The 16,184-nt window shown below is 41.8% G+C and overlaps 1 protein-coding gene across 2 annotated transcripts in view; it reads left to right on the plus strand.

Annotated features, from left to right (window-relative positions):
* Nucleotides 1-1,734: 1,734 nt before the first annotated feature.
* Rictor (RPTOR independent companion of MTOR complex 2) overlaps nt 1,735-16,184 on the plus strand; it is a 90,247-nt gene continuing 75,797 nt past the window's right edge. For both annotated transcript variants that reach the window (XM_050138927.1, XM_050138929.1), the window contains exons 1-2: nt 1,735-1,861; nt 2,022-2,069. In XM_050138927.1, coding sequence (XP_049994884.1) covers nt 1,813-1,861; nt 2,022-2,069 — 97 coding nt within the window. In that variant the 5' untranslated portion in view covers nt 1,735-1,812. The remainder of the gene's footprint in view (nt 1,862-2,021; nt 2,070-16,184) is intronic.

A 16,184-nucleotide genomic window follows, 5' to 3' on the forward strand; every position in this document is an offset into this window, starting at 1 on the left:
TATATATAAAAGCAAGCTTGTTATTATCAAAGCTTGTACTGATAGTGTCAGGAAATATTTCTTTAAAGCATTACAATTGTGTTAGATCCTTAAGTCTAAGAGCAGCAGCAGATGCCAGAATGCAGACCTCACCCCGAGGAACCTGGAATGTGCAGACATGGGGTAGTTCCTTAAGAAAGCAGCGAGCACAGTTCATTTTCCTGGTGTTCTTTAACTCTTCTTTAAAGAACTTTTACTTCCACAACTGTCCTCGACCAAGTATTATTTAAAAGGTGTATATGACCAAGTAAGAACAAAGAGCGAAGGTGTGATCCCACAATTGAGGGAAAAGAAGAGCAGTCAACGTTCAGCTACACATCTTGGATTTTTTTCCCCACATACATGTATGTAAAAGTGTCTTACAGTGGATCCTTTGAAATTTATATATATGTCAAACATTTATTAATACAGGAAAATTGTAATAGTTTATCCAATACCAGACACTAATTAGTACATAAGATCAGCATAGTCATTTTAGATGGCTATTACATTTGCATAAATTGCACCTTTGGGCTTTTGTTTGCAATTGTTCACTATTATGAACAAGGGAAGTTTCTCCAATATTTTTTTCTTTGTGTTTTTGGAGGGATTTTGTTTTTGGTTGTTTGTTTGTTTTGATTTGATTTAGAACATTACCACATAGAAGGAACCGACAGATATTTGTTTACTCCTCCAACAGATATTTGGTTTTGATATTTGTGATAAAAGAGAAATGGTTAAGGCAAGATCTCCACTACCAACTAACCTTTAAGTCTGGAATAGAGACGAGAAATTCGAGGAGAGAAAAATACCCTCACTTAAGTAATCTAGTTTAAGGGAGTTGCTGGGTTAAGGACCAAATGACTATGTAATAAACCGCTTCCAGAAACCCGAACAACTAATAATTGTTACTTGTGTGTATTTAAAAAAAAAAAAAAATCTACCCACGACGACGTCTGCATTAGCCAGTGATGTAGGAGTAACAGAAAGCCAGGACGGGGCGCCCAACCTCCTCCCGGGCTCCAGGCGGAGAGGAAACCCTCTCCGGGGCCTCCTGGCGCCGGCGCTCGCCCGGGAACGGTCCCGCGCGGGGACGCCCGCCCTGCACACCCGCTTCTGTACTCCTTTCACGTCCGATGCCAGGCGGACTGAAAACAAACCTCCACCCTGCCGCCTGCTCTCGGAAAAGCCTGGGGGCCCGAGAGCGGCTTCGCCTAAGATCAAGCGCAGAGCCGCTTAGCTCAATGGTCAGAGCGTGGGTGGCAAACAAACTTCGTTACGTGTTCACTTGGAGCACCGCGGTTCTGGGAAAGGATCAAAGCGACCTTCCTAACAGTGCGCAGCGCTTCCCTCCATCACCCTCCCCGCCCCTTTCTTCCCTTTTTTCTTTTTTAAATAAAAATAACTGCTGCCGATGAGTAAGGAAGCGGGCTTTAAAGCCACGCGGGGAGTGCGAGCGAGCAGGGCGGTTCAGCAGGTGGCCAGCGGCCCGCGTCCCGGCCCACGGCCGAGCCAGCGCGCGGACTCCGCTCCACATCAATGGGAATCCCCCGTGGGAAAGGCGCCTCCCACCACGCCTGCGCTCGGACGCCCGGCCCATCTCCGCGCCCCGGGTGCCGCATCCCACCCCGGCTCCGCGCCGCGTTGCTCCACGCCCGCGGACGACTCTCCGTGCCGAGGGGCGGGGGCGCCGCCGCGGTGCGGGGGGGGGGGGCGGGAGCGGCGCGCGGGGAGGGGAAGGGGTTCTCGCGCGATTGGGCGAGGTTTCCGGTGTTGTGACTGAAACCCGTCAATATGGCGGCGATCGGCCGCGGCCGCTCGCTGAAGAACCTCCGAATACGAGGTAAAGCCCGCCGCCGCCCTCGCTACCCCGCGCGCTCGGTGCCCGCCACCGCGGTGCTCAACCTGCCCCGGGCCCTGGGGTGGGGGAGACGAGCTTGGGCGCTGGCCGCCGGCGGCCTGCGATGCTTCCTAACCGGGGCTTGTGTGTCTGTTTCGCACAGGGCGGAATGACAGCGGCGAGGAGAACGTCCCGCTGGATCTGACCCGAGGTAATGCGGGGCGCCGGCGGGGAGGCGCGGGAGCATGGGCCGGGGCCCGGGGCCCCGAGGCTAGGGTGGGCCGGCCAGCGAGCCACTCGCGGCGCCGGGGGCAGCGAGGGGCCGAGCCCGCGCCCATCCCCCTGCCCCGCGCCCGCTTCCCTCGGCTGAGCCCCTCCGGGCCTCGGGCGGCTGCGGGAGCGCAGGAGCTCGGGGCGGGCTCGGTGCAGCCAGCGACCCCGGGGCGCTCCGGACTACCACCCCCCTCGCTCGCCCGCTGGAACATTTCTTCTCCCATCACCGCTCCCGGGCCCCCGATCCCGGGGGCGGCCTGGGAGGAGGCGGGTGGGGGGGGTAGACGTTGTTATTTAGGTTACTGGAGGATGTTTGAGGGAAGAGCGACCACATCCTGCCCTCCCCGTCCCCCGGAGCAGATGCTGGACCTGCTGGGTTCTCGCTGACTGCGTTGTGGGCTTTGCCCTGTCCGCGCGCGCTCCTCCAGGGACCCGCGGCTTTGATAACTCGGAGGTGAAATCGAGAGCCGGTGATTAGGGCTAAGTGTCTGGTTTCTGCCGCGTCTCCCTGCTGCTTCCCTTTCCCGGGCCCGCCGGGTCTGGAGTTAGCTAGAGACCGCCCCCTCACTCTGCTGCAGGTTCATTGTGTACCTTCTGCAGCAGTGGGGCTGGGTTTGTTTACACCTTCACTGCGGGTTAGAGCTTTAAGAACTGTATCCGCCTAACGATCGGCGTTTCTTTCTTTGGTCACCGGCCACCAGACCGGTGTTTACTCCGCAATATCAGCCTGAAGCATTAGTAGTCACACGGTAGATTCTTTTCTCTTCCTCCATAAACAGGATTTGGTTTACAGAGTTCGGTGGTCATATTCCGCAGCGCCGTAGCTTAGGGTGTAACTAGTTCTGCTGAACAGATTCAGTTTTTGAGATCTGTGAAACGCTTCAGGAAGTTAAAAAAAAAAAGACGTAAACATTCTACGTGACAGAAGTTTGCTGTTGTTTTACCCTGTATTATACTCAATAAAGTAGTTGGTGGTTGTGGGGTATTGACAGCGTAATGCGTTCGTAGTTTTGATTTAAGACTTTCTGTGTAGACTGAGCAACCAGTTTTGATTCAGTTACATGAGTACATATTTGTTAGTATTTGGTTCCGATAGTTCAGGAAGTTAGGTTTTGAGTAAACAAGCCCTTTCAAAGGCAGAAACTTTAATAACATGCAGTGCAGTGGTATGTATATCCTGGAAATGGCACCTAATTACATCAGTGATTTGGAACTTTTTTTCCCCAGTGACTCGGTCTGAGAATCGGTATAGAAAAAGATCAGACTGTTGATTTTTTTTTGCAAATTTGTAAACTTAACATTACGTAGACATAAAAGTTTATACAAAGTAGATTTTCCAGCAAGCATTCTGATGAGGATCATAATACCGACCTGAGATTTAGCATTGCACTTTTCTAACTATGTAGTAGGTCAGTGATTTAATTTGTATTCAAGCAATTGAGATAAAAGAGCACTTGAGTAAACCTGATCCTAGTCTCTCCAGTAAAAACCTGCTTGGATGTGGTGTTGGAAATACATTGTAATTGTAGAGTATGTTGATTTTGTTAAACTCCTTTGTGTGGTTGGTGTCAGAATTTGGGTGTGTAGAAAAGCTTATTTGAGACCTGCCTCATTTCAGTTTGAAGTCAGGAAGGCAGATCTTTGTGTATTATTAAAAATAATCAGTTCTTGGAGAATTTAGTGAACACCTATGTAATAGAACTGTTTCTAGAATTATGTAAAATGCTCAGAAAATGGTTTTCACTTGCCCTGATAAAATGTACTCGAGTCCTAAATAAGTATACACAGCCAGTTGAAGCTGATCCCAAAAGCTGTACACAACCGAGAGAGAGAAGGTACATGGGAATTATAATCCTAAATCATAAGGAAGTTTATCCAAAAAAGAGTTAGTTCGTTATATTGTGAAACTGTTGACTAGAGAAAGTGTTATTTTGATGAATGTTTCATTGTTCAAAGGCTTGTGGATCACACACACGAAGAAAGTTCATGAAGGATTAAAGTTTGGTAATAATTTGAGACCAGTGAGGCAGTCCCAGTTGCAGCTGAATGACAGCTGCTTGTGGATCAGCTTACAATACGGAAAATGATAAAGTTTGAGCCACAAAATTTTTGTTTTGCTTAGTGCTACGGCAGTATTTGCTCTTATTCTAATTGTTTTGAGAAGTTCATTGTGTAGGTGGACAGCCATGTTCATCATACAGAGAGGTTATGATCATAGTAATCCCTGAAGGAGACTTCCACGTGTAGTTAAGAGCGCTCTTGTAAAGTCAGGTAATTCTGGATTGTAATCTCAGGGGCAGCAATAGTGAGGGTTTGGGGACAAGTTAATTGACCTTGCTTCCCTCCTGGTTTCTCCAACTGGGCGAAAAAAGTAGCTTTAGAGTGTAAGACTGTAAAAGGTCAATGAAGGTGGTTCTTAGTTACTCAGCATTGAATCTTGTAGTTTATGAGTAATCTTTAGTGTTAGTTGCTTCCCTGCATCGTGAAATTGGGATTCTTTAAATCATAGTTTTAAAAAAGCTTGGCAGGTGATTGTGTGTTTGCATGTACATGAGCAGATAGAGAGGCGCATGGGTGCATGTCTGTGTGGAAGCTGAGGACAGCCTAGGTGCTGCATTTCAGGAGCGCCTATTTATTTATTTATTTATTTACTTACAGGGGTTCTGGGTACTGAATTCCCTATGCTTGCAGCAAGCTCTGACACAACTATTTCCCAAGCCCCAAATTGTTCTCACTATCATAAATTCATTCAGGAATCAGAGAATTCCTTTTTGAGATAGTCTGCTTTATTAGTTGGGTGTATTTGAAGTAGAGTATTTGATGATAATGTGTTTCTGAAAAATAAATTTTTCATTTCAAAAGAGATCACAAGTCAAGTAAGGTGGTCCATGTTGTTAGTATCAGCATTTAGGAGGTGTAGAGAGCATTGTGAATTGGATGCCAGCCTGGGCTACGTGAGACCTGTCTCAAAAAAAAAAAAAAAAAGTTACCAACTAAGTTTACCTAAAGTTCAGTTTGTTGTATGTACTTAGGATTAGGTATGACATGACATTGTATTTTGTGAGCCTTAGACACTTTTTTAAATTAATCTTCTCATTTTAGTTGTTTGGATAGGAATGTGCTATATATTTTGTTATCCTCCTCCCATAGAAATGTTTTTAGTGACAATGAGTGGCTTGTATTATGTATGATTCTCCTGAGGTCCAGAAGAGTTTGGCTTGGGTACTGCTATTATTGCTATGGTTCAGACAGAATACCTCTATTAAAAATTATCGATGGACTAATTCTGACCTAGGAACTCATTTAGTTAGTCTTAAAGTTATGAGTAATTCTTGCATTCAGTTTTGTTCAGAAACCTATTCTACTTAATTTGTGAAAGTCCCAAAATTTGCTACTGATATCGTTAAATACTTCCTATATTTTGCATCAAAATGTATTTTTTAAAAACAAATGCAAACACCCAAATGTTTCATTTAACCTACGTCTACAGCAAGCATAGCTGCCGCCTTCTTCTTCTTCTTCTTCTTCTTCTTCTTCTTCTTCTTCTTCTTCTTCTTCTTCTTCTTCTTCTTCTTCTTCTTCTTCTTCTCCTTCTCCTCCTNTTCTTCTTCTTCTTCTTCTTCTTCTTCTTCTTCTTCTTCTTCTTCTTCTCCTTCTCCTCCTCCTCCTCCTCCTCCTCCTCCTCCTCCTCCTCCTCTTCCTTCTACTCCTCCTCCTCCTCCTATTCCCCCTCTTCTGGTACCGACTCAGACTTGAAAAGACAGTGTTGTATGAGAGTAAGCCCCTGTTAGTATAGTGTTAAAAATGTATTCCCAGAAAATGGACACTTCTGTATCAGTTATTATTAAAATTAATTTGTTAAAACTACTGAGTTTTACGTATTTTGAAAATTTAAATCCCTTTATTTTTCCATTAGAAGAATGAAATGCTGATGGTCGGTCCAGCTTGCTGTTTAGTATTTAGAAGAGCAGGAAGGCTATCTGAAATAGTGTGAATTTGAACATTTTTGTTTTCTAATTTCCCTTAGTTGGGAGGTTACTCATTTTTTTAATTGCTCACGAGTTAAAACAAACAAACATTGACAGAAATCTCTTATGTATCAGAAACTGAATTAAATGCTGGAGGAGTAGGAACGAGAAGGATGTTGTTCCTTTTAAAGAGTTTATTGGGGCTGACATAAAGAAGTGATTGTGGTAAGGAACAATAAGTACAGACTGTGTAAGGAACAGAGTGAGTGCCACAGCAGTCAGAAGAGAATGTGACTATCTGGTGGATTGGTGACCAGAGAAGCCTTCTAAAGGAATAAACTTCTCTTAAAAACAGTGACAGCGCGGAAGGAAATGTGGACTGTGGAGAATAACCCACACTTTTGGAAAGGGAAAGTCAGTAGATAGAGGAGCTAATACAATCTGAGAAATGCTAAAGGAGTAGATCAACGTTTAGCTACAGAAATGGAAACAAAGATGTATTAGAGTGAGGAAGTCAACTGATTTGCTTTTTCCCATTGAAAACTGATTCTGACCTTGTTAAAACTCCCTCTCCCCCCATTTTGGAAGCAGTCTTGCTGTTTATCCCTAGCTGGCCTGATTTTGAATGTGTGGTCCAGGCTGGCTTTGAACTTGAAGTAGACCTGCTTTGGCGTCAGTGTGGGATGACAACATGTGCTAGCACAGCCAGCTACTTTCATTTCTTTATGAAGAAGGTGACACCTGACAGACCTAATCACTCAGACTTACTTCTTGCCTAGAGTCAAACTGCATAGCATCTGTTTCTTTCCAGGAGTAGCTATACTCCTGATCAGAGTTCCTTCAGGAGGCTGTGGGGAACTATTTTCCTTTACTTTTTTTTTCTTCCGTCTTGTCAATTCAGTTTCCATATGCTTAGCAAACATTTGCTCTACCTTCATATGGGTAGCCTACTAGAGTGGGCATGGGCCAAGGCTGAAGATAGAAAGGGATGAAGATTGGAAAAGTTACTTTGTTGAAGACTGTAGATGGGATAGTTTCATTCTACAGTGTCTTCACTACATTGGCTCTCCCCCTATTGATAATGCTTTCTTAATGGATGTGAATATCCTTTAGTAAAACTCACTGGCATCTGAAGTTCTACATCCTACTGTAGTGAAAATGTTGTACTAACTTATCTCAGTTTTTACCAACTGTTTGCTATGTTCATCCTAATCAAAAGAATAAAAGCTTTGAAATTCTAAAGCAATGAGACTTCAACCAGTGTCATAGGGCCAGTGAGTGCCATGTCTCTAATAATCATTTTAAAGTTAGAATGTCTAAAACTTTGTACCTGAAAGTGTATCTACTTTCTGACTTGTCAGAACCATTATTTTCAGTTTTTGAAACTGTAGACCATTCAATCCTGTTGACAAACTGCTTCAGGTTGCCTTTGATACCTATTTGATAGTCTGTTCCCTAGTGAATAACAAGAAGACCTTATTTCTGGTTTTACCTCCCCCCCCCCCCCCCCCCGCCCCGCTGTACTACAACCAGAATCATTTTCTTGTAAATCCAGATTTGATTTTGTCATCCACTCAAACAACAGCCAAACAAGATCTACTTTGGCATACAGAATAAACTCCAAGTTCCTTAGCTTGGCTTCCAAGACCCTTTATAATTTATGTATTGTCTTATGTGCTACTACAGCTGTTGTGGTCGATATATCTGCCTATTTGTACAGCTTGTGTGTGTACACATTTCTTCATACACAGAACTCTTCTCATAGGAAATAAAGGGTTAGTTTACTGGTCTAAAGCATCGACTCTCCCTCCATTCCTGTTCTTTCTTCTTTTAAACTGTGCCCCTATTTGAGAATACTTGCTGAGTCAGAGAGGAATGCTGTTCCTTAAGTGTGGCATGCAATTTTATATTTACTTACGTAGATTCCTTTACATAGGAATGCACTCCCAATACTTTATCAATAAAAATCCTAATTCTTTAAGGTTAAGGGATAGAACTGAAGGATCTTGCACACATGCTAGCCAAGAACTTTATCCTTGACCTTGTTCCCTGAAGTGAAAGAATGGAGAAGGAAATGAGCAAAAAGAATAGTATATTGTTAAAGAGAATAGAGAAAAATAATGCTTTGAAGTTTGCAGTCCTTTGGGGCAACCAAATCGATAGTGCTATAAAATAGAAACATCTTTCTGAAAGGGACAGTTATGAGATCAGTTGGGTTTTAACTTTCATGTGGTTGATCCAGCTACCAAATGCTGGAGTGTGTGTCTAGTGGTTGTTACTCTGAGTTTATGATTTGATTACTTTTTGTATAAGGTGTTGGGAGAATGGAAACACACGAACGCACATGCACACACAGAAAGTGTACATTAGGATTAAGTATAGGAGCTTACACATGCTAAACATGTCACTACTGAACTGTTTCCTCATCTCTTAAATGGAGAGTTAAAGATTCGAGCATTCCAAGACAATGTGGTAAGACTGCATATCATGGATAGGAGCCTTAAGAAGAGGCCATGAGGTAATAGGAAGGTTATAATCTGTGAGTTTTTCATTTGAAGGGGCTGAAAACTGAAGGTAGAATCTGTAAAATTTAGTTCTACTCTGAATGTGAGACTGGTTTTGGCCGGCTGTTTAACCTCTGGGTTTCAGTTACCTTACATCTGCAATGCATAATACTTTTTGCATACAGCACCAATCACTATCAGCTGTTGAAAGGTTAAGAAGAAGGCACTCAGAACCTTGTTAAAGTCGTGGTGAGATATATTCCCATAAATCGTAGTGAATGCATATTGGAGTGGTGGTGTTCCGTAGCCCTTTAAATGTACCTTACAGTCAAGTGACCCACTGCTATGACTTGCTCCCTGCCTCCCAGGTCCCAAGCTCTAGGAAATTGTGCTGTGAATAGCACAATGGGTAAGTGGATGCTTTGCATGCCTGTGTCTCTGTCCCATCTAATTATGGTCTGCTCTTACCTGCACTTAAAACAATGATGATTGAGAGTGCTAAATCTATATTCTTAATATTTATTTTTATGTGTAGTTTGGGAAGATTGCATGTTCTTCTTTTCCCCTCTAGTAGGTTTTTCCTGGGGGGGGGCACAATTTATATTTCCTGAGCAAATACTCTCAGAATAGTGGAGGAAAGCAAACAGATTAAAATGTTTATTAGGTAACAAATATATAGATGATCGGAAGATAACTGCTAAGCTTTTTGAATCATCCAGTGTTTTGATATTATTGTACTTTTTTTGTTAGTGCAGCCAGGTTAAACTGACCTGCCCCCTGAAAGTTGTATCTGTACACTGAATGGCATATAGGGATTATGTAGATGATAGGAAATATTTATGTGTGACAGCTAAAAATAGCATATGTTCAGTGTAATGGGTCACCAAGGAAGCCAAACATAAGTGCATACTTCATGTTCCTGTGAGTCTAACGTCTGGACTCATGCACCGTGCCGGGCACCTAGTAATGATGAAGTTGACAGAACAGAGGGGATATGCTGATACCTTAAGTGTACCCTGTTTACCGAGCCAGACGAATATAGTAACAGATACTTTAAGAAGTATCAAATGGACTTGGGTTTTAAAGACTTACCTTAAATGGCTTCCAGTTTTTACTCCAATATACTGAAGAATTTGGATGGTTAGTGGTTTTCTTAATGTCAGCTTGTGCCACTACTGCAGGCTTGAGGCAATTTTTAAAATCAAAGCAAATTTGAGAACTAAAATCTTCTTTTGTTTTGATTTTTGAGATAGAGTTTTTGTCTGTATAACAGCTCTGGTTGTCCTGGAGTTGTAGACAGGCTGGCCTTAAACTCACAGAGATCACCTGCCTCCTGAGTGCTAGGATTAAAGGCATGCCTCCATCACACCTGGCTGAAAAGTAGAATTTTACTAGCAAGTCATTCAATATTTAAGATAGTACTGGGGGAAGTTAGTAACAAATGTTTTCCTCCTTAAATGTTGAAGACTGATTATATGTTAAGCTTGGGCTTATTTAGCCTTTGAAAGTAATGCTGAATTGGATTGAGAGATTTGAAGCATGCTGTGAAATAATTGTATACTTGTGACGATGAGTATATAATTGCTCCCATTCCAAGCTAACTCATAAATGATTTTTCTCCCATTACTGTAGTGCTTATTGGCCTCCTCTTCATTAATATGTTATTCACAGAGGATATTGTGCAAGTTCAAGGGGCTCTGTAAGTTTAGCAAACTTAATTCTAAAGAGATGCAACCTGGAAATAAGAGACTAAAGTGGGGTAGCTGTACTTTCGTTATTTCCTACACTGAAATGATTGTTTTCTATCTCAGAATTTAAGCATATCACCTAACAATGAGGTGGATGATTTGAAATTAATATCCTGAAGGCTGGCCAGATCACTCAATGGATGAAGGCACTTGACTTGCTGACATGCCTGAATTCCATCTTTGGAACCCACATGAAAGACAAGAAGACTGACTCCAGTATTTTCTTCTTTGGTCACCACACATGTGCTGTAGCATGCACATGAACACACACTCCCAACACACATAAATAAATAAGTATGCAAGAGACATCTTAAAATCATAATGTTTCATGTCAATCCCAGAGACCCTGCTTAGCCCTATCAAATAGTAAATAATATTTGGTGAAATGACTGCTGTACTAGGGTATCAAAACAAGACTTGTTGCAGAGATTTTAGTAATCTTGCTCCGAATCCAGTATAATTTCATGTGTTTCTCATAATGACTAGAGAGTGAAGAGGCACAGGAACTGTAAACAAAGGAGATTGCCAAGTAACTTAGTTACTTAAAAAGGAGCAGTTTGCCAGAGAAAGGGATATTTAACTGCTTTAAATTGGGCATGTATATATATACTTTTTCCGCAGTTACATAGATCTAGAAAAGTCACATCTTGAAATAGTAGTCCTAATTATTTTCGTGCTTGGTCTATCCCTGGTGTATTAAAACTTTTAATTGCCCTGTTTTTTTTTTCCATTTGTAATCTTCTGATGCCCTCCCTAACATTGTGCCATCCCCACCCCTGCCTCCTGCTATTGGAAAGGGGAGAGAAAGTCAGAATTGTATGGAGAGAACATTTTGCGTGATATGACCTCCAACCTCGAGCTGCATTGTAGTTTCTGTGTGTGGCCAGGGAACAATAGAATATTGTGACACTTATTATTCCACATATGTGTTGTAAGAAGTGGGTTTGTTCTTTTAAATCATATTTGTCTCCTGTGATAGTGGCTTAACTTGGTGGTGATGGAGGGGCTGAACACTGGAGCTGTTGGATAGGCTGTTTGCTTAGAATGAATGGCAGGAGGTTTCCTTACTAGACTGTTACTGGTGATGTTCTTAAAAGGCCCAGGCTGCTGAAGGAAGTTAGGTAGTGTTCATGCTTAAGTTTCATATGTTATATGAAATTCTTATATACAATTTTAGTTATTTTTGATTAGTTAAATTTAAGAGTACATTAGCACTGAAATGGTTGTTAATGTATATGCTTTATTCCCCTCTTATGGTGTTAACTGTTTCAGCTTTGTTTTCTCCCTAGCCAAAAGAGAGAAATTACTTGAAAAAAGAAAAAACCTTTTGGATTTTCAGAAGAAAACAAAAAAAGATATTGAGAGCCTGGGTTAAAAAAAGTGACAGTTGTTTTTATTCATAATTGTATTTTTTAATTCTGTGTTTGATTATTGAGGATTTTTCACCATACATCAGTAATTGTTTTTATATTATAAAAGTGCCGCAGAGGAAAAGTATTTATTTATTTTTGAGACAGGAGCTAACAGTCTCCTAAGTGTTGGTGTACAGGTGTGCACTTTTATGTTGTAAACACATGCATATATTGCCATGAAATGTGTAATGGGGGTATTATTGGCATATGCCTGAATTGGGATAAGGTATGTTTTATCTATGAACCTATTGTTTATTTAGTTCTTGTGGTATTGGGACTTGAACCCAGGGCCTTGTACACAGTAGGCATTCTACTACTGAGCTCCATGCACAGTCATTTTGTTTCTTTGTTTTGCTGTTTTTGAGACAGGGTTTCTCAAACCAGGTAACCCTGACTGCTCTGGAACTGGATTTGTAAATCAGGTAATCCCCTTGCCTCTGCCTCCTGAGTGCTAGGATCAAAGATGTGCACCTTACCCCCCTCCCCCGTCTTTTTGTTTTTAAAGCTTACTTACATATTTTATTGACAGGAGGCACATGTTCATACATATTAATTTCTTTCCAGTCTTCTAAGGTGTACATTACTTATACAATGCCATCTAGTTGTAATATGTAGGTTAAATACTGAAACCATTAAGAACTGATGAGAGGGAACTTACATCTTAAAAGTGAAACACAGAAAAGGAATTGCAAAACAAGGAAGATGGAGAGCTGGCTCAGTGGTTAAAAACACTGGCTGCTCTTGCAGAGGACTCAGGCTCAGTTCCTCACACTCACAGCAGCTCACAACCTCTTTAATTCCAGTTCCAGGAGATGTGACACCATTTTCTGGCCTCTGCAGGCACCAGGCGTGCACACACAGTGCATGTACATACATGCAGACAAAACACATAAAATAAATCTTTAGCAAGATGAAAATTTAACCTGTGAATTCCTGAATAAACATTAGTGTTCTATTACACCTCCTAAGTATCTTCAGTTTCATGGCTGTAACCCATGAAGAGCATTGGGAATAATTGACAGTATATAGGAGAAAAAATTCACAGAGAGCAATTTAATGCTTCATGAAGGGATCTGATGAGGCAAGATCAATGAGTATACGAATGGCACTAGAAAAACAGCTTGTTAAAAACCATGCATAGATTTTCCAGAGGTTTCCCTTCCCCCAAACAATGAAAGCTGTAAGATCATACAGACCCTCATACTTGAAGGGAAAGACTTATCACTGACTGAGCTGGGAGATCACTGGAGGGAAGAAGACTCAGGATGATGAACAGGGCAGGAGGTGTCCTATGACAGAAGACGAGAAGCAAACCTAGACTTGTAAGCAGTCATTTCCACGGGTGGAGCTTCACAGTATTCTTGTGTCTTGCTTCCTCCTTGACCTTTGCCCTTGCTGTGTTCTCCACTTCATTCCTGCCTGCTTGGACACAAGATCATTGTCTCCTTGTCTCAACTCATCCCAGGGCCCTTTCCTTTGATCCAGAGCAGTAAGTCACCAAGTGTGGCTTTGAGGCAGTCAGATCTGCTTATTGGAAAAGAAAACACGGCACTTTCCTGAACACTTTTTCTAGTAACCTCTGATGTAGCTGACCCAGTGCTGTGTTTGGTAGAAGAGAGGATATTGTATACCATGCTAGACCATTGTTTGTCTACTTAGACATACGAGAATGATTTTTCAACATGTAGATTTTGCATTCCACTCCTACCAAATCAAAGTCAGAGTTATGTCTACAGTCCCAGCACTTGGGAAGCAGGGCAGGAGGATTAAGTTCAAAGCTAGTCTCAGCTATTTAACAAGTTTAAGGCCAAATTGGATTTTAGTTACAAGCCATACTATTCTATGCCATGTAATTCCTATAATTACTACTAATTTAAAGTTTGGGTGTGTGTTACCTAAAGAAAGAGGGGAAAAAGAAATAAGAAATAGGATCATTTTATTATCTGTGCCATCTCCACCCCATTTTTTTTCTTTAAAGGAAGACTCTGAAAGTCATGCATGTGAAGAAGAGACTCCTGCATGATATTCTTTAAAGGAAAGAGACCAATGTTGGTAGTACATCAAGGAGTCCTGTAGTTAGTGTTCCTCACCTGTGGGGGAGATGGAATTTCTCCGTGTAACAGCCCTAGCTTTCCTGGAACTTGCTCTGTGGATCACACTGACCCTGAATTCACAGAGATCCACCTGCCTCTGCTTCTTGAGTGCTGGGATTAAAGGTGTGTGCCACCACCACCACCTGGCTAGGTTTCTGTAGTTCTTTAATGTTACTTTCTTAAAACAATCGTGCTGCACAGAATCCAGGTCTTCTTAGTGTTTGGAGTAAAATTGGTGACTGTGCTCTGGAATGTCAACAGTTCCACAGAGGAACCCATTTTTTTTTTTCCCTGTGCTTGAAAACAACACAGAGGAGTTTGGAATTACTGTGTTATTGGTTAAAGGAGTTCCCACAGCAATTACCTACTTTTTGCTATTTTTTATTATTTCCACTTTTTAAATTATTTCTAAAGATGCTTTTCCTTAAAAGCTTATACATGATTAAACATTGATTCTCTTTCTTAAGATTGCAAAGGGACCATCCTAGTTGTCTTTCTTGTCTTGTTCATTCTAGGAAGTCATAAATTAATATCAGATTGCCCTTACCCACTGTCCACATTGGCTTTTCAAGACAGTTTCACCCTGTAGCCTGTGCTGGCTTTAGACTTGTGGTCATCCAAGGGCTGAGATTGTAGGTGAATCAAGCCTGGTGATTAACAACATTTTATATTCTATTCATTTATTCTCTTATGTCTTTCATTGGTTTCTGTTTCTCTTTTGCTAGTTTTCATTTTTCTGATGTCACCAATAGAATATTCCGTAGAGACATTGCATTTTTCCATAGTGACATTTGATAATATTTATCGTCACTGATTTACAATAAATTTAAACTGTTAAGTCCTTTTTAATTAGTCTTCCTAACCATTCTTTATTCCCCTCAAGTTGGTTATGTGAAAGTTAGTGGTGAAGATTTCGCTGGCTAGCTTACCTGTCCCCCAAGGTAGAACCAAGTATTTCATAGATAACTGATTAAACATGGCAAGGCATGGTTAATGTAGTCTTCTAGAATGAAGAAAATTTTATTCATTTCATTATGCAAAAGCAGTAGGTTAAGTGTGCAAATTGAACTACACTTTAGTTAAGTTTCCAGTTGAATGCATAGAATTCTAAATGCTGATAGTTTGACTATGTCTGCCTGCCTACCAGCCTGCAGGCCTTCCTTGCTTTCTTCTCCCTTCCTTTCTCTCCTTCCTTTCTCCTTCTCTCCCTCCCTCCTTCCCTCTCTTTTTCCCAAGACAGAGTTTCTCTGTAGCCTCCCTGTTCTGGAACTTGGTCAGAAGACCAGGCTGGCCTTGAACTCAGAGATCTGCTTCCCCAGTTCTGGGATTAAAGGCATGTGCTACCCTGCAGTTTCAAATGTTTATGCCTGGACTTCCCTATTGGTGGAAACAGTAACCCTGAAAGATCCTTGCTGTTTGTGAGTCTGCAGTATATTGAACAACTGTAAATGCAGTATAGATTATTAGTGTTAAAGGGCAATTGTTTTTAGAGATGAATTTTAAGTGATAGATGCTGTTATGAACGACACAGTGCAGTAAATCTATTTTTAACCAGCAGTGTCTTGTTTAAGATAATGGTACTGTCTGTCTGGTGTGTGGCTGGTACATTCCCCTTAGCTGCTGTCAGTGACTGTTTGGAGCTTAATAATGTCCAGCATAATCAGAACTTGGTCCAAAACAATATTTCAATTAATAAGACATCAACAAAGTTGAACCAGGTGGTGGTGGCACACGCCTTTAATCCTAGCACTTGGGAGGCAGAGGCAGGCGGATCTCTGTGCTTGCGTAGCCAGCCTGGTCTACAAGAGCTAGTTCCAGGACAGGCTCCAAAGCTACAGAGAAACCCTGTCTAGGGGGAAAAAAAGTGTGGGAGACTTTTCAAGTACTACGATATTTTAATTCACATACTTTAAAGTAGATGCTTCCTTCTGTGTAGAGCCAGTGGAGGGCAGGTATGTCATCCAGTGATGTTGCTGCTGTCAGACCCTTTAAAGATTCTGTTTTGGCTGGGGTTGTAGGTCTGGGTTCCCCCTCTGCCACCACCAAATAAATAAATTTTCAAAAACTGCTTTTGAAGGTTTCTAAAGGGTATTTATTTAAATACACTTTCTTTAAATTTTGGTTGGATTCAGTCCAGTGCTCCAGTGTGGGTCTCTGTCTCTATCTCCATCCATCACCAGATGAAGGTTCTATGGTGATATGAAAGATATTCGTCAGTATTGCTATGGGATAGGGTCATTTCAGGTTCCCTATCCTCCGCTTCCCAAGGGACTAACTGGGGACATCGCCTTGGGCTCCTGGGAGCCACTCTAGGTTCAAGTCTCTTGC

Source organism: Alexandromys fortis, unplaced genomic scaffold (assembly GCF_014885135.2).
Source record: "Alexandromys fortis isolate MF-2015 unplaced genomic scaffold, M_Fortis_MF-2015_v1.1 scaffold_37, whole genome shotgun sequence".
Lineage (NCBI taxonomy): Eukaryota > Metazoa > Chordata > Mammalia > Rodentia > Cricetidae > Alexandromys > Alexandromys fortis.